General features: G+C 37.0%; 1 protein-coding gene across 1 annotated transcript in view; it reads left to right on the top strand.

Annotated features, from left to right (window-relative positions):
• Positions 1-27530, top strand: part of PTPRN2 (protein tyrosine phosphatase receptor type N2) — a 663576-nt gene that overhangs the window by 148703 nt on the left and 487343 nt on the right. The window contains exon 3 of the mRNA XM_055709440.1: positions 22998-23111. Within this exon, the coding sequence (XP_055565415.1) occupies positions 22998-23111 (114 nt within the window). The remainder of the gene's footprint in view (positions 1-22997; positions 23112-27530) is intronic.

The raw sequence follows: 27530 nt of genomic DNA, 5'->3' as shown, positions 1-27530 counted from the left end.
AGAGTTGAGAGCTTTTTGTGTTATTTATTTTTGTCAGTTCTGTTTTTCATGGTTTTTTTTTTGTTTTAGTTAGACTTCAAGCTTAAGTCTAGTAATAAAAATGCTATTAAATTGAAGTAGAGGAAATAATCTGTATTTCACGTTTTTAACAAACTGTGGGATTTTTTCTTTATTTGTTTTTTATCTTTGAAATAGCAAGCCGGAAAAGAATGAATGTATGCTTTTATCATTAACAATTCTCTTCCTGCTAGAACAAAAAGGAGCACTTTGAGGTTCAGCAAACAATACAACTGTCAGTGCAGAAATTTGTTCCCAACCACATTGCTGGTCTTTACTATGAAACATGATAGATAGACTTCATATATTTTAATCCTGTTTAGGAATTTACACATTCTGTACTTGCATGAATAAAATCTGAAGCATGTAATTAAGAACTATGTGATGTAATACCATTATTTGGTAGTGAATTATATGAATCAATGTGAGAAATACCTGTATTTATATCTCTCTACAAGTGTTCCCTTGTTTTATACTTGTTACATCTGTTTTCTAAAGAAAGGATTAAAATATTGTGAAGTGCAACTATATAGGAAAGACAAAGAAATCATGCTAAATATTATAATAATTTTTGCCATTGTGGTTTCCAGAAAAGGTTGTATGTGTGCAAATACTGGAAAGGAGATGCCTACTTATGAGTGTGCTGAGCAGCAAACTCCTGTGTATCTTCCTATCAGCTCAGCTGCTGTATCTTGGAAAAGACTGAGAGGTGACTGCTGAATGAGTAGGAAAGAGAGTTTGCATTTCAGAAGCACAGAATGCTCCTAGGGGCATCTATATATTAGTTTTCTTTTAGCATGTCAAATCTGTTGAAAGGCACCGTTGTTACTGCCTCAGACCTCTTCTGATTCTTTTCTCTTAATGCTTTTCTGATTAATGTTCTAAATAAGAGCCAAGAAACTTAATATAATTTAAAAAAACCCCAATCTATATATTTTTATATATATATCTATATCTATCTATCTATATATATCTTTTCTTTTTACCAGTTAACAGCTGTGGATGCTTGAACCATGTGTTACTAAAATACTCATCTGAAAGTAACTGTTCAATATGTGGTCTTGTAAATGTACAGATGATATACAAACAAAGCTTCAGTTCATAGAATTACCCCTCACTGGTTAATATTCCAGGTAATAAAGTAGCAACAGATTAGCCAGCCAAACTGCTTTAATGCCAGTGAAGATTTTCAAAGGAGACAATCCTATGATTTTGTTAATATTTTGCCTTGATTTTTATAAGATTGATGTTAAGTGAGATGAGTAATTATTAACAAAAATGGAAATTACTATAACTAAAGTAAAACCCATTTAAGAAATTTGATGCTGAATAATGTCCATCCCAGTTTCTTGAAAGAACTGGCACATCAAGAGGTGGGTCTGGCAGCAAGTATTGTAAACGCAGCAACAGAGAGTGGAGAAAAGATAGTATTGCTTGTGTTTAAGGCGGCAGAGAGTGCGAAGCAGGCAAATTCAAGCCTGTGAATCTGATCTGAGTTAAACAGAAGACAATAGTATAAATCCACCCAAGATGCATCGTACCAGTGGCCTAAAAAGGTTTGCTTTGCGTTGTCCTGGTTTTATTTTTGAAGGAGAACTAACTTTCTAGACGGGAAATGGAGGCAATAGAGTCAATCAGACATCAGTAAAGCACTTGGTTGGCCTCTTAAATAAAATATTTTTTTTATTTAAATTTCAGAGTAAAAAGTCTATGAAAGCTCTTGTAAAATGAATGCAATGCCTTAATACAGTATGGCAATGGGTAGTATTGGTGAGAGAAGTACTTGGACTGAGCTTTGTAAAAGAATTTATGAAAAATTGATTTTGTAAAATTTCACTTTTTATTTTTATCAGCAACTTTAAGACAAATTTTATGATAGTGCTGACAGAAAACTGAGCTACTTTCTTGATAAAACGAGAAGAGATTTATTATGTTAAAAAGAATGTGCAGATCTGGGACATACAATGATAGAGTCATGTGAATAGTATAAAGTGAAAGGTCAAGGACTAAAAGCTCAACTATTAGAACATTCACAGTTGGAAATGGCAGAGGCAGAGAAGGGCTTGAATGTTTTTTGCAGCTGTGGGATAATTGTGCATCCTTACCATGACGTTACCGTGATAGACCACAGGCAATTTTAGTAGGCATCTATCTAGGACATGGAGGAAGAGATGGACAAGTAGTGGTGTACATAGCCTTTGACAAGTCATTGCCTGGAATACTCATATGGGGATTTGCTTTTAAATGTGTTGAAGAAGGTTTAGTTGAAACTGGAGGGTGTGAGAAAAGGTTGATAATAAGATCAGTGAATGAAGTCTCTCATCAGTGAGGAAACTAGAGGAGGCCATCCTATTTAGCCTTGCAGATTAAACCAGAGAGATGATACCTGATATACATATGATACCTGCTGATGCCACTGATATCTGTAAGTATGTTATTGAGAAAATAACTTGAGGGAGAGAAAAGGGCTATTTAAGTTAAAGGCCAGTATTAGCATGAGAATGGATGGGTACTAATGACTCATGGGTAGGTTCAGAATCAGACTTAGAGGATCCTTCTGAGACTTTGGGCTCTGAAGCTGCTTTCCAGATAGGAACTTTGAAGGAAAAAGTGAGAAATGTCTTGAAGGTAAAGTCTGATGTATTTTTATCAGAGGAATTTTGTGACGTGCAATGCAACACATATTAAAGGAAGTTCCTGTCATTCTTCTCATCCTATACTTGGCTTTAAACTCAATTGCTGTGCTGCCCACTACACAAAATTGCACTTCTGTTAATGGTGTCAGATACTTGTGATATGCAGAGGTGTTTCAAGGAGGAAAATAAAAAAAAGGAGATCATCAATATCCACTGCTGTTTATGCTGTTTTCTTAAAAATATGTGGCTATGTGGGCAGAGCCCACTGTCTGGCCTACACCTGAGCCACATAGAGTGGTCCATCTCTGGGTGACAGCCAGCCAAATGCACACTGCCTCCTGTAAGGGGGCCTTGAAATGTTCTAAGCTCATGAACTATCCATATGGTTATTCTGGAAGCGTATTAGTTGGGACAAAACCACATGCCAAAGACCTTTCTAACATGTTACTTATGCAGCTGATATGCCAGCACCCAGGAGGATTCTGTAGTGTGGCTTAGTTTACCAGTGTGTACGGAGCTGTTGGGCTCTCCCTTAGACTGGTACTGTGGCTTCATAATCACAAGAAATATAAATTGCATTACTTTATGTTTCTCTGATGTAAAGCAATAAATAAAATATTAATTTACTGTAGAATGAAACAAGGAAAAGTTTTTATTCTAAAAAGTCTGGTAAGATGCTACTGAATAATATTGTCTTTGGAATCATAAATTCCTGGAAGGTTTTCACTGTTTGTCTTTGATTCCACTTTACTAAGCAAAAGAAAATAATGTACTGAACAGCAAGGTTGTATAAGAGTTTGCTAATTTGAAAAAATACGATTCTTAAATTTTGAAATTTGGTAAAATACATAGCAAATTCAGAATCTCTGCATTTAGACATGCAATCTGAGAATTTTTCTCATCTTGGATACAGGCTTAGAATGCATTAGGCTTATTTCTTATAAATAATGCAGGTTTTAATTCCTGTTTCTGTTTTACCAGTTACCTCAGGATTTATCTTCTTTGTGTTCATTTTCAGATAAGCACCTTTGCCCTTCTCTCTTATATCCCCATGTTTGACAGAAGCTGTTTGTAACCATTCATAAGCCAACTTAAAGCTGTCCTTCAGATTCCTTCTTGAAATTCTCTTCCATGAAGCATACAAAGTACGTTCAGGGAACTGGACTGTGTTTAGTATTGCTTGTCATTCTGCCTGGTATACCCAAGCTCTTACTTTGCCTATTCATATCTGAATGCCATAAATACTCATTTATAAATATAATCTCCTTGGAGGAGTGTTTTTTAAATATCCAGTTATGTGTATATAATATTAAAATATATGTGTAAATAATATTAAAATAATATATATGCACATACAAAGGATATTTATATGTAAATATATAGAGATGGATTTTTTCGTTGTATGTTTGCATTTCAAACATAATCCCTGAACAATTATTGAGGATGCTAGGCACTGCTATAATAGCAGTAATTAAAACTACTGCTGTAAAAGACATGCTGAAAGTCTTGTGGATCTTGTAGCACGTTCCTTTCCTTTGGTTCTTGGTGCTATTTAAGATGTGCCTACTGCCTTCAAGAACAGTACTGTATGCAAATTTTTGACATTGCATATAGTATTATCTGTCTGTGACTTCTACTTTGTTTTGATTTATTTCAGTTCTGACTTTAACCATCATATTATGACATTTGCCCATCCCCTGTAAGGGATGGACTGACGGCCATTATTAAATAAGTCTTACGTGAAACAAAACTATGAAGCTCCTATTTTTAGCTGTTATTTTTTCTATAACAGATTATAATATTTTTATCATTATTTGAAAGCGGTATGATTATTTGAAGGAGTGTCCTCAATTTCTGTATTTCGTGTTCCCTTATAGTATCAAATGCTCAGACCAATGGATCTTATTAAATCAAGAATAAACACTTGATACACAAGTATAGCGCATCCAACTGATTCAGCTGTAGCACGTACTTCTCTGAAGTGATTTAAAAATTAATGGTTAGAAATCGACTATGATACAAATCACAAAAAAACAGTTCTAGTTTTCTAAAAATAAAAATAAGACTTGAAAATGTATTTAAATACACTTAAATAACTATATTTAAGAACATCCTGCTTAATGCTAGGAAATTAACCGTCGTTTTATTCATTTAGAATAGAAATGCCTTCAACCTTTTAGGGAAAGCAAGAGCAAATTACAGCCAAATTTTCATTTCACAAGTCATCTTCATCCAGGATAAGCCAGGGCCCCAAGGTCAATTCTTCAATTTGGTATCCTATTTCCATAATGTTATTCTGCAGTGTACTTTCATTATTACTGGAGCAGTGCTCGCTTTCCTATTAGTTTTATAAATGGCTATGTTAATGCGTTTTTGCAGACAAAACCACCTTTTGTTAATATCCCAGTGGATTTCTTAGAATTAAAATATATTTTTAAGCAGGCATTGGTTCTATTTATATTTTTTTCATTGATGATTAGCCCTTGTCACCTACCCAAAAGTGGCATTGTTCAAACAGATATCAAAGCAGTTTTTAAGAAGATGTGTTGAATGATTGGCTTGATGGACAGAAAAGAAATAATTAGAAGCTGAAAATTCTAAGAATCTTTGTGAAATTTAGTAATAGCTAAAGCAATGTAACAGTAGGGGGAAGCGGGGGTGGGGAATGTATTCTGGCCAAAGAGTAGCCTTTTGTTAAGATGTGAAGTTTTGCAGATAAAACTGTTTGCTTTGTCTTTCCCGTGCCGTTAGTGGTGAAAAGATAACAGTTCAGCTCAGCTGGGGTACAGCTGTTACCCATAAAAACTTGCCAGTTTTGTTTTAGCTAATTAGATGTTTACTTCTACAGTTGTAATATACACATAAATTATTATATCTAATATCTTATCCACATCATCCACCCATTTCTGTCTGCAGTGTTCAATAGTGTGCATTCTGGCTAGGAGGATTTGTGTCTACTGTGCAGCCAAGTATTGAGTAAGAGCTTCTCCTCAGACCTTAGATACAACGGGAAGTACTGGTTCTTGGGTGCCATATTGACTAAATTTGTTTTTCTGGGGTGTCTTTTGAAAAGGAGATAAGTGATTTATGTACATAAAATATAAATTTATTCAAGAAAGTATGATGAAAAAATCTGTTGATGGGTTACTCTGATTTCCTACATATCTTGTAAATACTGTACAAACATTTTAGTAAATGTACAACAAAATCCTGTTAAAGAAGGATAGTATTCTGTTTTGCTTAAAAGCTGAACCTTAGAATAGTATATTTCTGTTGGAAAGGGACTTGCAATGACCATCTAGTCCAACTGCCTGACCAGTTCAGGACGGACCAAAAGTTAAAGGATGTTGTTAAGGGCATTGTCCAAATACCTCAAACACTGACAGGCTTGGGACATCAACTGCCTCTCAAGCCTGTTCCAGTGTTTGCCCACCCTCTCGGTAAAGAAATGCTTCCTAATGTCCAGCCTAAACCTCCCCTGGTGCAGCTTTGAACCATTCCATGCATCCCATCACTGGATACCAGGGAGAAGAGCTCACTCAGCACCTCACTCCACTTCCCCTCCTCGAGAAGCTGTAGAGAGCAATGGGGTTGCCCCTCAGCCTCCTTCTCTCCAAACTAGACAAGCCCAAAGTCCTTGGCTGCTCCTCGTAGGCCATGCCTTACAGACCTTTCACCAGCTTTGTTGCCCTCCTCCAGATGCATTCAAGGACCTCCATGTCCTTCGTAAGCTGTGGGGCCCAGAACTGCACACAGTGCTCGAGGTGAGGACACACCAATACTGAATACAGTGGGATAATGACCTCTTTTGACAAGCCTGTTATGCTGTGTTAGGTCCAAGTTATTACGTCTTTAAAGTGGGTTTTTGTAACAAAAGATATGTCTTAACAGGAACTTTGTATCCCTAAGAACAGCTATCCAAATGGCTGTGTTTAATTTCTGAAATCAGATTGATAAATGTAAAATGCCTGATCCTGACCTGCTGCAGCTGGAACAAAACCAGTAGGCTTAGTACCATCAAGACAAAGCAGTCCTTGCTTTGTTCAGCATAGCTCCCTCCTGTGTTTTAATCCTTTGGTGTTGGTTTTTTTTTAAAAAAGAGAAAGCTTTCTCAGTGACTTTTTGTACATCCTGACATATTTGTAGGTCTTGAAGTTGTATGGTCTAGTAATTTGTCATGGAGCTGAAGCACCTCTAACATATTGCTTCTGATAAAGTTATTTAGGTTGAAATGTTCAAACTTGAATGTTTAAATATGAGTATATATGACAACTTAATAGCAGTCAGCTGAGTATGGTTTGCTGTTGTGTCAATGGCAACTTGAGATAAGCAGACACTTCAAAAACAATACAAAGACCATTTTTATTTTAGTACCTAACACTGATTCAGGTTTTCAAGGTATGCTGTACTCTGATTTGGAGCAAAGTTCAGAGGTTCTTGAAGTGTTGGAGGCTTGAACATCCTACACTGTACAGATGGGGCCAGTTTAGATCCTAAACATATTTGCATAGTCTCAGAAAGGCTTATTAACACATGTGAAGGAGAACGCTATTCTAGTTAAATTGCTTCAAGACCTCTGCATACACTTAGCAAACTCCAGTGCATCTGTTTTTTTGGATCTCCTCAAGTGTCCTGTTCCTAATTAGGTGCTGGTGTGAGCACCTGCTCTTGGAAATAGGCTCTAGGTTCACCTGACCTCAGTTTAGGCACTCCGCTGAGTGTGAGTGAAAAACTGACAGTCTCTCCAGAGTCAATGTAGAGAGGCACTTCTGCAGAGTGTAATTCATCCTACCCAAAATTTGAAACATCTTCTAAATGTATTCCCCTCTCTCTTTCTCTCCTGGAGAGTGTCCTTTTGGAGGCTTTCCCTGCAGTGTTCTTCATTTCTTCTAAAAATCTCCATAGATCTTTTGGCTTCCAGTATATATGTGCTGTCTATTAAGATACTTTATATTAAAAACTGTCAAAGAAAGGAAGGCAATTTCATACGGTTCCCAAATTAATGACAGTCTGCTCGCACATTGGTTGCTTTCTGTTGGCATCTGGGCCCTAGTACAGACTGCCATTCTTAATCATATTTTAATTTTCAAATAAATTGCTTTCATTATCCTTTCATTTACAATACCATGTGTGCATTACTGCTCATTAATGTTTGTCATCTACTTTGCTGAGACTAGGTTTTCAAATAGCCGTGGTTGCAATGCAGTAATTAAAGATGATCCATGTTGGTTTTGTAGAAATTATTCTGAAGCCTTCTTACAAAAAAAAATTAAACCAACAAAACCACCACCAAAAAATCCAAACAGAAACCCAAACCCAGAGTGCTGTTGAAATCAATTCCCTACATGTATGGAAGAAGCTTAGCGTAAGACTTTGCCCCTAGGTAAAGAGAGGGTACTTCTAATGGTTCTACTAGAATGATGCCTAATGATGGATCTGTATGAAAGCTGTATTTCTCTGTAATTACTGACAGGCCTGTTGTTTTGAGTGTAAGATATTATACTCAATATAAAGTAAGACTTCTTTCATTTTGCTTTGACAATTTTTATTCCAGTGTCTGTTTAGCTTCTATTCAACCAATTCCTTCTTCCTTTTCTCCACTCCAGATATCAAAAACATGAAGGGACAGAAACAACATGAGAGGGACTTTAAAATTACAGTTTTGGAACAGAATCCTCACGGGACAGAAGTCAAAATGAGAGCAGTAACCTCTGCCCTTATTTTGTCCTAGCCATCTTCCATAGGCTGTACATCATAATATGGGAAAGCTTCCTGTGTCTGCACTTGCAGTTAGTAGCTGTTTGCATATGACACAGCCTGTGCCACTGATTTTATGCACATCCAAAATTATGGATCTCCATACCTGAGCCTATCTGATATTTTTATTCCTCTGCTCTTTAAGTGTATGTGCTCAGCTTTGAAAATCTGGCCCTTAGGGATCCCGATGTGAATGTTCAAAAGTAATGTCACTACTGATATGGCACAGGAGTAAAGGAACAATTATAAATTATTCAGAGAAATTTAAATGGATTTTTGAGATATGTTCCTCTTTATGAACTGCCAGAGAATTAGTTGTTTTTCTTGTACTAATATTTTAAGAAGCAACTTCACTTAGTGGATACATCTTAACATAACAGTGCTTGGCCCCAAGAGTTGGTGCACTCTTCTTGATGGGACTTGAAATTTGAGTCCTGCAATCACCTTCAGTTCCCTGTGTTGCACTACATGGATGTGGCTGAAGAGGCCTTGCATTTGTATCAGGCTGCATTGGCTTCTGGGACGAAAAGATGAAATACATTCTGCTTCTTTTAGTCTGTGCCATCAGTTTGATCCTTATGAACCTTGTCACTTCTCCATGACTAAGATCTCAGCACTATTTCCCTGTCTACGAGCAAAAAGCAAAAGTCTTAAGAACCAAAATTATTGATGTTCCCAGTAGTGAAAGCAATATAATTGCAAATACAATTTTTTTTGTGGTGTTTTCGCACTCTGGTGAAAATAATGTTCCATAAATTATTATAATAATAATAATTTCAGATAGATTCAATTAATGATAAATCAATAAATTCAAGTTAGTAATACATTTGTAAAGTTAATTATCTGAGCACTAGAAGAAGACTCAGTATGTTTCTATTTAAACCTTTTCTTCACTTCATTATTGTACTCAAACAAGTTGAAATAGGTGTAATGCCTCCTCTTAAGTGTCCATTAGCTGAAAAGCCAACTTGGGTGAAAATTGATAGTAGCACATCAGCTAGGACTGAATCCACAGATTATTTTACAGTTTGTTCTTTTACTAAGGCTAATCCATTCGTCAAAGCCTTATGACTTTATTTGTATTCAGATACGCATCTGTGCAGTTTAATGACTTAGATTTTAGTTTAGCCAAATCACCTTTAGCATGTGCCCTCTTCGGTAGCTCTGGAGGAAACCTATCACGACTACACTCCTAACTTACCTCTCCAATCTGATACGCATGGTTTGCTGAGCTGAATCAGATCTAAAACCCCTTTTTCCTAAAACTCACGCCATTTAGTATGAAAAGGAAACATTGCCTTTATTTGTTGTTAGAGATTATACTTTCTCTTATTTGAAATTTTTCTGTTCTCATTAATGGTGAAAAATGGAAGGGGATGAGTAGATGGAGAAGTTGATAACCCTGCTCTGGGTCATCTAAATATATTATCTAGATAAAACTGCAGGTTTACTAGTGAGCGTGTGGCGAGCTTTGGGAGCATAGCTCAGAAATTATTTTTCACTGAAAGAAAGAAGACAATTATGCTTTTGTGAAATGAATTAATCAATCCTATTCTAAATGTAAGAGGGCCCATAGCCGTATCACACTGTATCATGATCACATAAGACATTTCAACCAAAATGAAGTGCAGTCATATGAGACTGTCTGAGACACACAGGCATAGGAAACTTCAGTGCCAGAGAAAGGTGTGTTTCTGCTTCAGTAGATGATCATCCTATAGACTCCATATTACAGCTAAGCTTTAAAATTTCCTGAAGGGTATGATACGATACCTGCAGAATTTTGCAACTGCTTTGAATTTTTTCAGCTTTTCCTAAAATCGTGGAAAATCAAGACAGCCCTGGAAGACTGAGGCTGCAGTAAGGACAATTGCTTAAGCAAATAGTTATTTTTAAACATGGAAAAATTCCCAGTAGCATCTGGAGACTTGCAATGAATGTAAATTTAGGCATGTCCTTAACAGTAACTGAATGCATTGGAGTTTGTGCAGAAAGAGACTGGGTAACACGACATCCCTCAGAAGTACTTGCAGCCTCAAATGTGTATAAATTTTTGCCTTAAATCCATACCTGAACTTTGTGTGAAAGACAGAGTTCTATGAGTATAAAATTTGTTGCAGGATATTCCTTCCATTTTCTGAGCATGTGTAAATATATCAAAGACAAAACTTTGATGGGTCGTAGCTTTCTGGATATAGTGGCTTGGGGATGGTTAGTCATTCTTTGGGGTGGAACAAAGGTAAAAACATTTATTTACCAATTTGTGAAGTATATCATTAGGTTCTCTGATACGGTGAATGTGTCTAAGCATGTTCTTTTATTTACTGCTTTTTCTTATGGTAGGTAATGATATAATTCTGTAACAATGGCAGTTACAATTCATCATGATTCTGGATGGCCCCCAGATTTAAATTTTAGTAAATTCAGATATGCAGAAAAGGTGATTATACTAAAAAAATCATAATCAGAAGAGGTGCAATAAGGCTTTGCTCTTCCTGTTCCAGTACACTAACAGTATCAGTATTCAAACTGAAAATCAGAATCTGTGCAGAGACGAAGACAGGAGAGAGAAGTAGTAATACTGTTAAAGATACGTAATGTTATCAGTTTTGCATAGATTGTCTTATTCTGGTCATAGTTATCAAGGTTTGAGGAATATCCTACCTACCGTGAGAAGACATCCCTCAACGCATTAAAGCAGCTGCAATAGCTTTAGAATAAGCAGCAAATGCTTGCTTTTCAGTAATGTGATAAGGATCTATGCAACCCTTGTCTTTCTGTATAAGAGGTATCAGTAATGTCAGTGAATTGCTGAGGACCTGACAACAATGTTTAAAAAAAATCTTGTTTATGTAGATATATTTTTCTGTTTGTTTTGTGATATTAAAATAAGCAGAGCAGAAAATGATAGATGATTTTTTTTTTTTTTTTGAGTAACAGTCACTGTCCAGATAAGGTGAGGGCTAAAAGATTTCTCTTCTTCATACCACATAATATGCCATTTTCATTTTGTGCTGCTTATAACCCTGAGTGTCACAGCTTTCTATTCTAGTCTGAATAGTCAATGAAACATTATGAAGCCGATAAGAAAAGCTGGTCCCTGTTACTTGGCAACGGCTGTTAAGCAGAGCTGAGTGCTGTTGATTGAGGAGATTAGCTGCCATAGATAAACCTCCTCTTTTTGCTGCCCTGCTGCTTATCTTTCCACCCGTAACAAGTTGCACCAAATATGACAGCAGTCAGTGGTCTAGACAGAATATGAACTTTGCAGCAAATGAAGTTTGCGCAAAAGACTTAGGGTGCTGACTTTAGAATCTTGAATGTATTAAAATTTGCAGGTTGTTTTCTGGACTGTCCTTTCTTGACTTTGGGGTGAACATTTTTATTTGAAAGGTTGATGCTCCAGTTGAAGAGGGATGTCCTGTTCCTAAACTGTCCATTCATGAACACTGAAAACAGCAGCAAACAGTTTTAACAGTTGTCTCTGGCTCCTGCTTTTAGTCTCTGGCTAAGAGTCTCTGGCTCCTGAAGAAATAAATGAAACATACTGTAAAATTACTGCAGCTACTATGTATGCAGAAGTTGGATTACAAGATAAAAATTGACTATTTTGATTGATGCCTTTGAGAGAAAATGCTATAGTGGATTAAACAGAAACGTCTGGATGCATCAAAAAAGGTTTATGTCTGTACATGGCTTGGAAATCTATCTAGTTTTGGTATATCCAAATTACTTTTCATCACAGAAGCATTTTATTGACTGGAAAATTAGAGCTGAAATATGGCTAAAGGATAGAAGCTGGTGGCTTTTTCCCTTCTTCAGTTTTCATGTTTCTTTTTCCTCTAACATTTAAACAGTACTGGTTTATCTCTTTGCTTTCATTAGTGAGTGTGCATTTCTGTTTATGGTTTTGTTTCGGAGAGGCCTCCAGTGATGTCCATACCAGCACCCTGGAACTGGTCTCCTTTTGCAAACCTTTCTGTTGGCCAGAACAGGAGTGTAGGCTGGGCTGGTTGAGTATCTGGGGAGTAGCAAAGCACTGGCAAAACAGTGAAACTTTGAGGTGATATGTTTAAGAAAAGTAGTCTTTGTGTAGAGAACCAGGTGATATTATCTGTCTAGTAAGTGTCATAAATTCAGCAATATTATTTAAATGTGTGTTGTTATTTTCAGTAATCCAGAAGAATCTTCAGAATATATTATTTTAAGTAGAGGCATTTTTCTCCACTCAGGATTGAAATCTTTTTTGTTAGTTCTATCAAAACATATTAAGAAAAAATGGTGTCCACCTGTAAGAGCATTCAGCTGGAATATAAGAAGAGATAAGTGTACGTACTATTTTCTGTGTAGTTTTGTTATCCCCAGCAAGAACCTGGCCTTTCATAAGCAATATAGTTTGAGGGAGAAATTTAGAAAGATACAGTATGGTGCTCATTGGTAAACTATTATTTCAGTGGGTATTTTTGCTGATCTTGTAGTCCTGGCTTTCAAGTTTTTTAATTTTGCATCTTTGATGAACTGTTATTTCCTCCTTTTGTGGCATGAATACTTCGTTCAAAATTATTCTTATTTATTCTGTCTTCTTTTAAGAAGTATATATGCTAAGTATACAACTTCTGCACTTAACCACTCAAATTATAGCTTACATTCAGCTCCCAAACTCCTGTTAAATAATGACTTTTAATTGTACACAGTATTTTAAAAAGCAGATTACAATTTATCAGTGTGCTCAAATGTTAAATATTTTCTGTAAGTTGTATCTATTCTGTGAATAAAATAGTAAGCAATTTGGGGCTGCACATTTCACATGCGTTGAGGGGTCTCCGCCCCCATTGCAAAAGCAGAAAAATCTTGCTTTCCAGGACCATTCTTCTCGTAATTTCAGACTTTACAAACCATAAAAGTTGCTATGAACTATAACAGACAAAACCAGGAAGAATTAAATACTTCTGAAACTGCTCCCAGTCCTGTTCCAGATCTCTGTTCCCATATCATTTCATATCTCTGCGTGCTTACTTAGAAAGACACAAGATCATCCTGTATTCTGGACTTCTGTGCTGGAAAAGGCATTTCTCCATAGGGCTTTTTCCAGCCTGTAAATAATCTCTTTTGCTTCTCTCAATGTCCTTTCCAAAATTTATCATTAATTTTAAAATGTGGACACCAGAACGCTATATTCCCATACTGACATCATCAGTGCTGCAAACTGAATGATGTCACCTCCTTATTCAAACTTATTGCTGTCATGTTCCTATATCCACAAACCTTATTAAAGCTTTTGCCCTGCTATTGTCTCAGACTGAATGCTGGGGTCTGAACCAAGCAAGGAGGACTGTAATGTCTCATGCCCTTCACTTATTGCCATTAGCAAAGCTGCGGGCAGTGCTCAGGCTCTGTCACATGGGGGGGATGACAGCTATGTCCAGAACTCTAATTCATTTTGATAGGAAGAAATTTTCTGGATGCAGCTCCTGATGGGTGGTCCCAGGTATGTAACATCATATTTAGCTATTTTAAAGCACAGTTTGCTTGAAAACTGTCAGATTGTTCATGCTTTCCAGACTCTTCAGCAGAAACTGTTAGCATCCCTCTTTCAGTTTGAGGTGAGATTCTTGGCTGTTCCAGTGCCCGTGCGTAAGCTGCCAGAGGCTTGATGTACTGTGGCTTCTATAGGCATGCCTATATTTCATACCTGAGCAAGGTGCAGAGATTTCTGAGATATCTCCAAACAGTCTCAATCAGTCTACAGGGTGCATCACTCTGTGAAGTTATCCTAGTTTATAAGTTTCCGCTCCCCTTCATAATGGAATGCATTTAAAATTTCTGCTGATGTGTTCAGCTTGGCATAACATAATTTTTCATAATTTCTGTAATACTTTGCAGCTAGGGAACGTGATAGAGAACTTTATTACTATAATTTCATGTATGTCTGAAGTAAATTCCATTAGGAATAAATTCAGTAGCTCAGATTACAAAAGTAATCTGCTGTCTCAATATATATTGTCCTGGAAAGATCTAGAAAGCTGCAAGTTTGGCAAAGGTCAGAAATAAACCAAGTTTTCTCTGTTAGACACTGCACCTGATGAATATGAATGGAATGGTCATTAGTCATGTTTTCACAAGAATACTGTCTCCTGCAAACCTGTAATAACTAACTCTTAAAATATAAGCTCTTGACACTTAGCACAAGTTAAAACTTTCATTCCTTTGTTTTTAACACAAAATTAAAATTAATGCAGAAATCCATTTTGCTGAACATGTTTCCTTGTAGAATTATTTTTACCTTGGGAATACAGATGCAGGAGCAGCTACAGCCTGATCACACAGTGAAGACACTGCCAGCACCAGAGTGATTCTTGGCACCAACCGAAAATGTAATGGGGATCCTCGAAGTGACTGAAGTACATCTCGGCGATACTTGGAAAATTAGTGTGCATAAATAAGCATTAGTATATTTGCATCTCATTGCTTCCATAAATAAATTCCTAGTCCCTTCAGTAACCTCTGTTCATAAATGCATATTGAGTAAAAAAAAAAAAAAAAAGAAAAAAAGAATTGTTCATGTTTCATCATTCCTCATTGCTCTGGCTTAATTTTAAACAGTGCAAGCAAATAGGAGCTCCATTACTCTTCCAGGAGGGAGTTGAACAGCTTCAGAATAGTTTCTCCCTGCTTGAAACTTGTTCGGATTCACAGTGTTCATTTTTGTCTTTTCACTCCATTTCTCCCAATAATGTCATAAATAATTAATCAACCAGGTTGCATAAACTTTTCGTCTTCTCCCATAAAGAACCAGAGTTCAATGCTTAAGGATCTATGTGGCTACCTCCTTTCTTTCCCTTTTCTCTAAATTTCTGTAGTTTATTTGTATCTTTCCAGTAATGTTGTGATCAGAATTTGGTGCAGTATTCTGTCTTTTGGAAATATTTTTTTTTTCGGGGTGTGTGTGTGTGTGTGTGGTGTGTGTACATGGCTCAGATTTCTCACTGATGAGATAGCACTGTAAAGTATAAATTTACATGTTAATCTTAAAGTCCAGTGACTAAATGAGCTAAAGAAAAGGAGATAGCTTCATTGTAAGCCTACTAATACTTGACTTACACTTCAATTTAAAGTATTTCTCCTCTTGGAGGAGGATTTATATGTTTAAGCCTTTCCTTCCTTTTCTTTTTAGTAGCAGTATTGACAAAAAAAGGAGCTGCCGTTCAGATGATTTTGATTGCAAGCTCTTTTTTCTTAGAGACATCATAGTTAATATTGAATATGCAGTTTTTCTTAGAAAAGCCCTCTTTAATATATTGCAGTTAGTTTCTGGGGGTTTTTGTCAAAGTTTTTCTCAAGTCTGGATCGGTCTCTGTGACCAGAATTACAGGCAGATGATTTCTGTGTATTACAGACTATAGCAGTCATCTGGATGTGGAAGATGTTGGTTCACTCGTTGCTTTGTCATCCTTTGTTGTCCTCATGATGGAGACAAAAACATAGCCTTCATTCCACATAGTTACCTAGGCTGTGGAAAATTGAAATCTGGTTCTCTGAGAAGTACCAAGTTATTCAAGCATTATTCAACTTGAACATTGGCTCTAGCAGTAAAAATTTGAGACTTGCTTTCTTTTCATCTCTACTTTTTCCTTTCCTTAAACTCCCTCCCGCCCTTTCCTCCCAAGGCATGGCCATTATTTCTGTGGTTGGGAGGCTGACGTACGACCTGTTGAGACTGAGGTTCATTTCTGTGCTCTGAATCGCGGAAAGGAGGCGTTGAAATCTGAACCTCTCATTCGCTCAGCTGAATAACAGGGGCGCTTTGGAAAGTGGGCAGCACTTCTTTTCATGGAGAGCCTGCTCTCCTCTTGCTTTGTTAAGCTGTAGCTAGTTTTTTTCACAGTCCTTTTCTTCCCTCCTTTTGCTGTATTCAAGAGAGAGCAGGACTTTTTAGTTAGTTTCTCTACACTTTGCATATTTCTGCTGTAATGTAAAAAAAACCTCTCAAGTGAAAGTGTGTGTAATATTTTGGGACTGTACAATGCACCACTTAAATTAGCAGGTTAGTACAGAAATAGTTCCTGAAATGATATTTCCCCTCTGTTGAAGGCTGTTATCTTTTTTTTTTTTTTTTTTTTTTTTTTTTTAATGAAGGAAGAAGGCAGTCCTCTAGAACTTGCTCCCAGAATTACTCCTTGAGACAAGGGGACCGTAAATCCCCAGAAGAGCTATTTGCTCTCAGGCATGCCTTGGGATGATACGAAGTTTTGCAAATCCCAGTCCTATCACAATGTTTGCACAACAGCTGACCAATGCTGCTGTTAATGTGAACATTTATCTTTTAATATAAGCACTTTTGTAATTACTAACATGCTATCCAGTTCTTTCAGTCAGCAGAAATATTCTGGTGGTTTAGGTTTTGGGTTTTTTTTGGTTGAAAACAGGCTGTCCATCCACTTTTTTCCTTAAATGTGTTTCCAGATAGGTGAGGAGGGGCATTAAACCTTGTCAGAGGTCTTCTATAGGACTGTGAGGTGGTCTGGCTTTCAGCAGAACTTAAAAAGTTGCCTTTGCCTTCCAGGGAGCAGTTTATTTAGTAGCTGAGGAAGAGTGTATTTACTGCACTGTTAGTAAGAGCGTCCATGGCATGGTATTTTCTTGTGGGATTAATTTTTTCTTCCCCCAAGGTTAGTGTATTTTACATTCTTGCTGTTTTCTTCTTCTGGTGTTTCTACTAAATCTACCACATAAATCGACAAAAAAACGTGTTTTGTGTTTTACTTACGGTTGAGAATGTATTTTTGTTGCATAATGTGCTGTGCCTTACACGCCAGCAGCAGCAAATGCCACCACTGACTCTGTTTCAAGCAATCCACACGCTACTTTGTTCACTTGTAATAACGCATCCCTTCTAAAAACAAACATCCTGGCCTTTTATAAATTTTATTTTCGTGTGGTATTTCTTAATTCTAAACAACTGCCTCACAAACTCCCAGGCACGTAGCAGCCGCCCGGGGCCGGTAAGGGCAGGGTGGCCGGGGGGCCCACGGCAGGGCGCGGCGGCGGTGACCGCTAGGTGGCGTCATTACCGCTCACAGGCGGCTGCCCGGGCGTGGGCGGGAAAAAAAGGCGCCAAAGTGCTGGGAGCTCGCGGCGGAGCGGCCGCGGTGCGTGAGGCTGGTCTGTGAGCGTTTGCTGCCTGAAAGCGCTGAGGTAACGTCTGCAGAACACGGCAGGAGAAACGGCGCTGCGGAAGCCGCAGTTGCACGCTTTCTCTCTCTGTGGTCTCTGTAAAGAGAATTTGAAAGTAGATGCATAAATTATGAACAAATCTTTTTAAATAAATGGAATATGAAAAATATGCTGTTTGCTGAAGAGCTTACTTGTAAATGTTGAATGTGGGTCTGTGGACTGTATCTTTGGAAATAAGCCTGCCGGTATGCAGCTCGATGTCCTCTTCAAGGAACTGCAACACTTAATTTTTAATTTTAAAATTTTTAAAAGGGATTTTGAAAACAAGCACCATACTGGAGGGGAGTAGCAGGGAGAGAAGAGTAAAATACTTCAATAACCTGCTTCGTACTTCTTAAAACATTTAACATCTGTGGACCTTGAAGTCCAGTATCATGAGACTTTTGAGATGCAAATATTGCGTTTCCCATTGGAAAATGATTCAGGCTTCCTGGTAGGCAACTGGGGCTCTAACTGTGGCTTACGAGACCTCAAGTACTGGCCTTTTCATTAGTCCTAAACTACTCTTGGACCTTACAGCACCTTAAACTAGAAGCTGGGGGAAGGAGTGTGAAGCAATGCCCATACTCAGTGAGAAGAAAGAATCCTTTTGTTCCAGGAGGTTAAACTGCTGCAGAATGGTGCCCACTGCAAACTGCAGAAACATGAGAGGAAGCTCCCTGATTAACTGCAGGAGCACAAACGATACAGTCAAAGGTGGCAGCAGGTGCTGTTTGACACACCGCTGGGTCCGTGGACTTTCTGGTTTACAACACAGGAACATAGCACAACACCTGCAGTATGGGGCAAAACTTTATTTTATACAAAGCTCTACTTTATGTTATTTCAACAGTTGTCAGGTTGTTAGGGCAAGGAAGATGAAGTGTTGGTTGACCCACCTATGCGCGTACCACCATCCAGAGAGCCACTGCCTTTCTGGCTGCTGCAGGAAGTTTGAAGAGCAGAACCAGGTGCTTCAAAGCATCTCTTGAAGGCTCCTTTCAAAGGTCACTTGTCAGCGCCATGTGAAAATTTCACTGCATGTAGGTCTAAATAATTAATTACTGCAGAACACAGTCTTTTAATTTACATCTATCAAGTTTTCATCAGCCTGCAGACAAACTCCAGTGTCTCTACCAGTCCTCATAGCTTTGCCCAGTAGCAAAATACTCAACACAAAATCATTCTTTTTTTTTAGCTGGTGTTATCCAAAACACCTTAGTTTCTGTTGTTGGATTAGCCATACTTAGTGATTCCAGGATGGGATATTTTTCTGTAGCCAAGGATAGCTTAGTATACGCTGGGGTGGGGTTTTTTTTGTTTGGTTGGTTGGGTTTGGGGTTTTGGGTTGGTTTTTGGGGTTGGTTTTTTTGTTGTTTTTTTTAATTAGGAAACACTATTTTAAAATAATTGAATATATCAGCTGCCCACAAATAGTCCCTTCAAGGTCCCTTCAGTGCAAATTTCCATAGACTTTTCAGTATCCGTCAAGCATGTGATGTCTGTCTAACTTAGCAAGTGAACCTGCTGGTGCAATCAACTCTTCAAAACTGTTTTAAACTGCAGTTTGTTGTGTTCTCCTTTTAATCAATTCAGTACCTAGATGTCATGAATGCAACATGATGCTTCCTTCCTCAGTAGGTAATAGAGGTCATAAATATCTACTAATTCATGGCAAGTAGGCAAAAATAATGAATGAAGATGGGACTTCTCTGTTTGCTTCTAAACCTCTCTCAAAAATCACCCTTCTAGAACTTGTATTTTGACTTGTTCATGGTTTAATCTATCAGTTGTAATTTTTTCACTAGAAGTTGATAAATATTCAGTGTAAATAGATGTTCTGTGCTCCGGGGTGTTGTCTTTAATAAAAGAGGTTCATCTGCCATTATTTGAGATCTTACTGGGCACCTTGGTTAAGTTAAATTTCTGTCTTTTAATCTTGGCATCTAACTTTGCAATATATATTTGTCAAAATTCAAGATTTTAAATAGCAGCTTGGACAAATTTATGCTTGTATTCTTTCTCTAATATTAAACCTATTAGCAAAACGGCCAAATAGAAGCATCTTGCTGTCTCCTTGGGTATATTATTCTTCTGTTTTAGTCTCTTCTATGGAAACAAATGTAGAAGCCATCTAAAAGTCAACATCACCATGCTGTTAACGCAGATGTTTCCAGGTCTAAGTATAACTTTTAAGATATTACTATGGAAATTTCAGATACTCCTTTTTGCTAACGGTTAGCAAATGATAGCACTTTAATAGCAACCATATGTGTATATTGATCGGTTGTCTCAACCTTCCCTCATTCTGTGCATGTGTAAAGAGCAGATGTCTTTTGCATATTACGTTCCTTCTCCGAATACAATTTTAATCAAAGTTCAGTATGAACACACTCTTAACAGCTATAGGCAGTGGATGGCAGTTATTAAAGCATCACTCATGCTTTGAACTTCCTCTGCCATATGACATTTACTGTAGAATCTGGGTGGCTTTTCCATTTTCCATTTTCCTTTTTGCTTCCTGACAAATTTGGGCAATTTGCTTGTTGGAGGCTATTAGAGATCAAATGGGTGCATGACAGGGTGCTGAGACACCGACTGATACACTGCAACAGCCACACATTGCCCTGTGCTGAAGGTGGGTGCACCTGGTCTGGAAAGGTATGCCGTGTATTTACTCACTGTAAAGATCACAGTGGTTCTGGATAGTTCATGGCAGACTAAGCTGGACAGCTTTTAAACATCAGCTGTACCTTAAGTGAAAATTATGTTTATGCTGGACTAAAGCCATTTCTGAATTAGGGCTACATCTGCTAAATAAATTTATTGGTAAGAAAAACTAGGGGAACTTTTGCAAATGTATTTTTTGTACAATGGCTCCTCCTTGCCTGTTTTTTTTCCATGATCTATGTAACTTGAAGTTTAATTAAAAGGTACTCTGAAAATTGAATGCTTAACCTAAATTTAATTTTTTATGTTTTAAATCTTGCCACAGAAACCTTGCAATAAAAAACAAAACAAAAGAAAACAAAAACCAAAAAAAACCCCCCAAACCAAACCAAAACCCATAACCAAACTAACCAACTCTAACCAAACAAACCCCGGCATCTCCAGAAATAGAAAAACCTAGGAAAATTCCTACTTTTTAAAAAAATGCTACTGAACCGAGCTATGAAATCTACTGTTTGCACAACTCCAGTCCAGCTATAATCCCCACTATAAAGATCCTCTGTACTTTAGAGATGGCATTTGCCAACCACTCCTTGGGGCATACTACTCCTTCTCCACTCTCCTAGTACTGCATTTAGCAAAGCAGAGCACTATTTGTGATTGCAGACTCTTCAAAGCTTATTATGCCCATATTTCAAATACAAAAGCCAAAGTAACTTGCAGTTTCTCCCTAAGCAGTCCCAGTGTTTTTGGATAGATTGTGTAATGCAGCTTGAACTCATGTGCTAATTGTTAATTTTAGGCTTTAAATAGGTTTTGTTCTATTGAAAGGCGGTAGGCTAAAGGTTTCTGTGAACTCTGGTTTTAGAAAAAAAGTTTAGGGCTCTTTTAGAGTTTGTTAGTGAATCAACTTTTGCATCTGTGGTGATATCTTTAAATGATACCTAATACAAAATACTTTAAAGTATGCCAAATGTGTATGCTTTTCTGAACTCTAAATGCAGTATTAGTTGCTTATATAATTTTGTCCTAATTATTTGTAGCCACTAATGGTGGTATTCTGAAATGGATCTGGCGAGTTCAAATTATGCTTCATTTTGAATGGTCTTGCTCTTAAACACTGAAATGTTCTTCTGTTCCTTTCTGAATCAAGACCTTATTTATTCCTGTTATCCATCCATTTACAAGTGACTGCTATTAATATACCTTGCTTGTTTCCAACTGCAACAGGTTTTTAAATGGAGATAAATATTTTAATCTGCTGTTAGGCTGCTTTATACATTATTCGGCAGAAAACCAAACCAATTCTGTGTCTGTGGTTTCTAAATTAAACCTAGTTTCCAATAACAGAATTAGACTCAGAGGTAAGTTTTTAATTTGGATTAATTTAATTTGGCAGTTGTAAGTGACAGGAGGATTGGAAAGCCAAAGAAAGAAAAAGTTGCCTAATTTCAATGAGGTATTTGTGTTTAAGACTGAAGGCTAATAATACCCTTTTTTTCTGCATCCTAGATTGGTTTATTTTCTTTTATGCCATTATTTGTGTTTAGTGAACAGCTGGGCCAGTAGTTCCCATTTGTAATCTTTTAGGTCTGTGAAGTAGCAGAGAAAGTAATGGACATTTGCAAATTAATACGTACTGTTATTTTCTGCTAATCTGATGTAGCTATCCTTTTTGAGCGCAGAGGTAATATCAGAGCAGACGTAATTACCGTGTTAAATCTAGTACTGCAGTAGAATATTTTGCTAATTAAACTTGTTGCATTTAAATTGCTTCCTTTGGATCACTATATAGAAGAGAACTGTTTTGAACAATAAATGAAACCACGTTCTTTCTCAGAGGCCTAGGATTGCAGATGGTCAGATTGCATGTGAAGCACCTAGGCTCTGAATTAGTCTTTTGTATGAAAGAGAGAAAGGTAATTTGAAAGTTTGAACTCCCTGTTCCTCCCACACATACACAGGAAGCTTGTCTCAAAATGAACAATTTTCTAAATAAAGACTAATAAGAAGCTAAATTAATTAGAAGGTGTGATTTGAAAAGACATTGATGAGAAGAGTCTGTCATTTTAGACAAATGGAATGGAGCTAAATAAATTAGGCCACATTAATATCTCATTGTTCTGTGAGCAGCTTTCTTTTATTGCATTCATTAGAGGGTACTTCTTGAAATGAGCTTTTACTAGCCATTACGGATTCAGTTCTCATTTACCAATGCCTAACACACAGTGCCTGCATTAAAAATGTTTCAGCAAATCCTCATAGTTTCTGAAAATTAATATTTATATTTCTGGATGCTGCACTTTTCATCTGCAACATAGTAGGCACCGAACATTAAGACTTTTCCCACTGAATTGTCAGTAAAGAAGTCTTACATTAAAAGACTTGGGAGGCAGAAATCAGAAATTTATAAAATAAACTGTATGCATAACTTGTACAGTAGAATCTTCCTCCAACTAATATTCTTTCCAGTATTTATTTATTTTGATAGAAAATACACTGTCTCATGACTTCAGTAGTCCTTTGATAGCTTTTTAAAATGTCTTTTAAAAGATTCCCTCAGTATATAATTAGCATATATTGGAAATGCGCATCTTATCACGCATTTCTTCCTCTCAAAAAACAAAGTCTATATTTTTCCTTTTCTTCTTCTCTCTCCTGCAGATGGAATATTTGGGCGATGTCAGCGAGTGCCAGTAGTAGACATATATAAATATGACATTTCACCTCCTGTTCTTCAGCGCCTAAGGATCATCCTGGAGAAGCTCTCACACAGAGGTATAGTAAAAACTGGAGTAGGGTTAGTTGTGCTGCGTTACAATTATCTTGTGCTCCCTCTGAGGTGATGTCTTCAGAAGTTTCCAAACACGGTGCCTTTCAGGCCCAGTAGTGCAGACTTTATACAAGTATAAAGCCGCCTGACTCACTGAATCTGCGACAAGGACTTGGTGAAGCAATTTCAGGAGACGTGCTTCTTCCCTTTGTAGTGCATGTCTGTGACTGACACTCTGTACAATGAAAGTTTAGTGTCTATGAATGCTGGTGTCATATAAATAAATCGGCAGGAAAGGAAAATAATTTACCACGTATACTTTTGCACCAGAGCATAGTTTAGGGTGCACGGGCAGAAAACACACAACTTACAGTTAGGTAGAAACAGTTCTTAACTTTCAAATTAATTCAGATAAGCAGAACTGCTCTGATTTCATTACAAGCTGCATCTACTCTGTTTCTTTTAATTTTTATTTGGTTTTCTGAAGTTAATTTTTGTGCTTTTTCTAAAGCCAGAAAGGATGTTAGAGCTTCTGAATGGCATAACTTGAACTAACAAACCAAAACTTGCATAAAGTGAAAGCCAAAAAAGGTGAATGAACTTTCTAGGTACTTACACATGAAATAAAGCTGTTAGAATAGCTGCTGGACCAGGAGATCTTTGTAATCTAAATTGTTCCAAGAGGACTTTTGGAATGGTTAATTTTGCATTTGCGTCATTTGTGTGGAGGTTTGTTCCTAAATATTTTCCACTTCCAATTTCAATTACAAACTAGTAATGTTATATTAGCATGATGCTAGTTTAATTACTAGAAAAAATTGATTACTTGTGAGTTCATGTCTATACTTAGGGGCTGGACTTCTAGTTTGGAAACCACTTATTTAGAGGATCAACAAAATTTTCAGAGATTTATTTCCTTTCCAGCAGCCCATCCACATGAAGCAAACTCATAAAAACTTGATTGTAGTAACTCCTGACTGATTTAGTTACATGTGAATAGTACTTGTGGCTCTTTAACTTGTCATTTTCTAAAGGCTAAGTTATGCAAGCAAATTTATGAAAATACTATTTCATCAGGGTAACATTGTACAAGCAGAAAAGCTAGTATCTGCTTTATGTTTGAATGTAGTAAAGAAGGGGGGCAGATTCATCGCAATAAGACAGCTAAATTGATATCTAAATTGATCATATCATAAATTGATCATGGACGGTCAGCACTCATTTACATTGCCTGAATATCAGTGGTGAGTCCTATACATGTAAAGCTTCCTCCATGGGGATGTCAGAGGTGAGAGACGTGCAGGAGACCCATGCCCTGCTGGAGGGGCACATTCAGAGGCTGGTATGATACCCCAGGTCATCTCAAAAGATGCTTACCTGTCTCCATTTCCCTGACTACCATAAGTTTTTAGTTAATTCCACACAACTGATGTGACTTCCCCCTACTAAATGCTTCTCTGATCAATAAACCAACCCTTCCTAGGATCTGTCATGAGCAACCCACCTCCCTGGATGTGCCTGTTGCAATAAACTGCAGTATTCCGTCTTTGAAGGAAACTTAGGCCTTGAAACTTGGACTTGTCTCCTACTTTTTCATAGCAAGACAATGACAAAGAACACAGAGAATGAAACTGTGGTGGAGAATGAAAACACTTTAGCTTTTATCGTTTCTTAGACATGACATTTAGAGGTGCATACACAAATGTGTATATGCTTTGAACTGATATAAAACTTTTGTAAGCATTTTTTGTGGCCTGTGGGTATCCCAGTGAAGGGAATCCTAAATATGTCTGTAAAAGATAACAGAATGTTTGAATGCTCTCGTTCAAGTGATTGATGTGATAAAATCACTTTTTTTTTTTTTTCCCCTCAGTATCCTTAAATTCTGAACTGTTTAGGGAGGACAGAAATATGGAAGGAGTAGAATCAATACAGTCTATCAGATTAATGGATTACTGACATCAGATTGCTAAAAGAAGACTCTGCTCTTTGCTAGTGCTATCAGATGTAATACACCTAGACCTTAGGTCATGTTTTTTGGCTGTGGTGGTCACTTGCACAGTTTCCTCCTGTAAATTGTGTGCAAACCACTATGACCACTTCTGCAGTGTGGATAAGCAAGATGTCAAGACCACACAAATGTTTCAGGTAACCTCAAGAAAGGGCTTAATTTTTTCAGAAGTCTTATTTCCTTTGTAGTATTCCATTCTTGTCTGCTCCACAAGATACTGACTAACTCCACATGGTGATACTCACCTTCCCTGGAAAGGATAGGGGACAGCATCTCATCTCTCCTTTTTGTAAACTGCAGGACAATTTTCTTTTGAAAGACTATATAGTAGGTCCTATAATAAGCAAAACTTTATTAGTAAAGTCTATATTGAATACTTTCTATTTTTATTAGATGCATATACAGTTAAGGACCAGATATTTTGGAGGTTATTGACTTGTTAACTAGGTTCTTATTTATTTATTTTTCTAATGTGACTTGTTTTTTCTTTTTTGTTTCCTTTCTGATGTTGTCTTGTAGTATTACTAATCACCTCTTTCTTTCTAGCAATAGTCTGTTGACATCTATTTCCACAGAATTAAAAATAATAATCCATAGAAAGCCTCATAAAATTTACATCCTCTTTCTTTCCTGTTTGCTGATCACTTCTAAGTGATGCTTATGTTTGAATCATGGTCTAAATGGAGGTTTGTATGGTCAGGTGCTGTAAAACAAAGGACAACATGATATGTATGGCAAATATAATTTGTGATTCTGCCAGCTTGAAATGTTTACTACAATAGGGAAGCATACGACAGAGGCTTAGATGAGTGACACAACTGATGGTAATCTGTTTAATAAAGGACTTTGACTAAAATTGAATTCAGGTTTCATAATGATATAGTTATTATGTCTTCTTTACACATTGAGTCTATCTTTGTCTACATTATCTACTAGTAGGTGATAGAAATGAATGCCTTGGAACATTAGATAGTTTCCTACAAAGAAATGATCTGTTAGCATTCAAATACCCTTGTTAACGGCATTTTCACTCACACTGTCCTTGAGTCAATCAAATCTTTCTAAATACTCTTCACGAAGATTTTCTGAAGATTCACTTTATAAATGTGACCATATGGGAAAAGCACTTCCCATAGTTGCTGAAACATGATGAATCACTTTCTGAAGTTGGTAGTGCTATAATTCATAATTTATGAGGGCTTGAAACATTTCTCATTGATAAACAGGACAATAAAAAGGATGCTGTTTAGATAGGACTAAATCAGTGGAAAAAGGAAATGAAGTATCAGGATGGAGGGGTGAATAAGCAGTGCCTGAAGGAAATGGAAATACTTATCCCTACGGCTGGTCTTCTACGTCCTCTTGTCCAGCTTGGGAGAAGACACTTCTTGGAATATACCAACAATGATAAATCATCTATGCACTTTCCTGTTTGACCTGAAATGCACAATTATTATTTTTTTTTTACTTAAATGGATTAAATAGATTATAAAATGTTTTCTTTTCTTCTTGTCCCAACAATATTACTGTGAAGACAAAATGATCGCATCACTAAGATTCTTAGCAAGCCTGTGGAAACAGTTTCACACTGATTATTTACCTATAAGACTAGAAGTACAGAAATTGGGATAGAAGGACTAATCATGGTACATTATAACTCAAGCAGTAATGCATAAATGATACTTGAAATAGTAGCATAAGCAATCATAAAAGAGAACAGTAGTATTTCTCAACTTGTTTACTCCAAGAAGGACTTATGTTAGTTTTATAGAATAGTTTCCAACTAGTAATTCAGACTAGGTGATAACATGGTACTAAGTCTGTGAAAGCGCAGCTGCCATAGCAGTGAGCGTTATTGACAAAAGAGCTCAGAGATGGAGCCTGGAGGACACACTTCTTAAAGGTATCAGAAGAAGTGTGTTCGCTCAGAGTCACAAGAAATGCCCATCTGACTTAGAATTCTGCCTCTGGGCGTGGCCACTGTGCCTGTTTAGGGAAAAAATATAAAGAAAGTTCAAGCATACAGAAACATTTTACAGCGTTCATACTTTCTCAGTGTTACGTGCTTGGCGGCATATGGTTGTCTTGAACTGGAAGTCATGTTCTTGTGTTTGCTATATGCCCTGTGGACACTATTTCTAGCACAGTTTGACATAACACTGTGTATTAGAAACAAAGCATGTTAGCTAATAATCAGTAGTTTAGCTTCTGTCTCATGGTTCACTTAAATATTAACAAAGTTGCAGCTGTTGACACTTTACTGCAGGAACCATGCAGCATGAGTATGACAAAAAAAAAATCAGATAGATGTTTTTTTGTTTTTAGTAAGTTGGAGTCATTACTAAAAGATTCTTGAGTATGTTTGTTGCTACTTAATTTTTGCTGTAACACTTTCTTGTTCAAAACTTTACTT

Source organism: Falco cherrug, chromosome 4, assembly GCF_023634085.1.
Source record: "Falco cherrug isolate bFalChe1 chromosome 4, bFalChe1.pri, whole genome shotgun sequence".
NCBI classification, from domain to species: domain Eukaryota; kingdom Metazoa; phylum Chordata; class Aves; order Falconiformes; family Falconidae; genus Falco; species Falco cherrug.
This window is presented reverse-complemented; position numbering and strand designations above follow the sequence as displayed.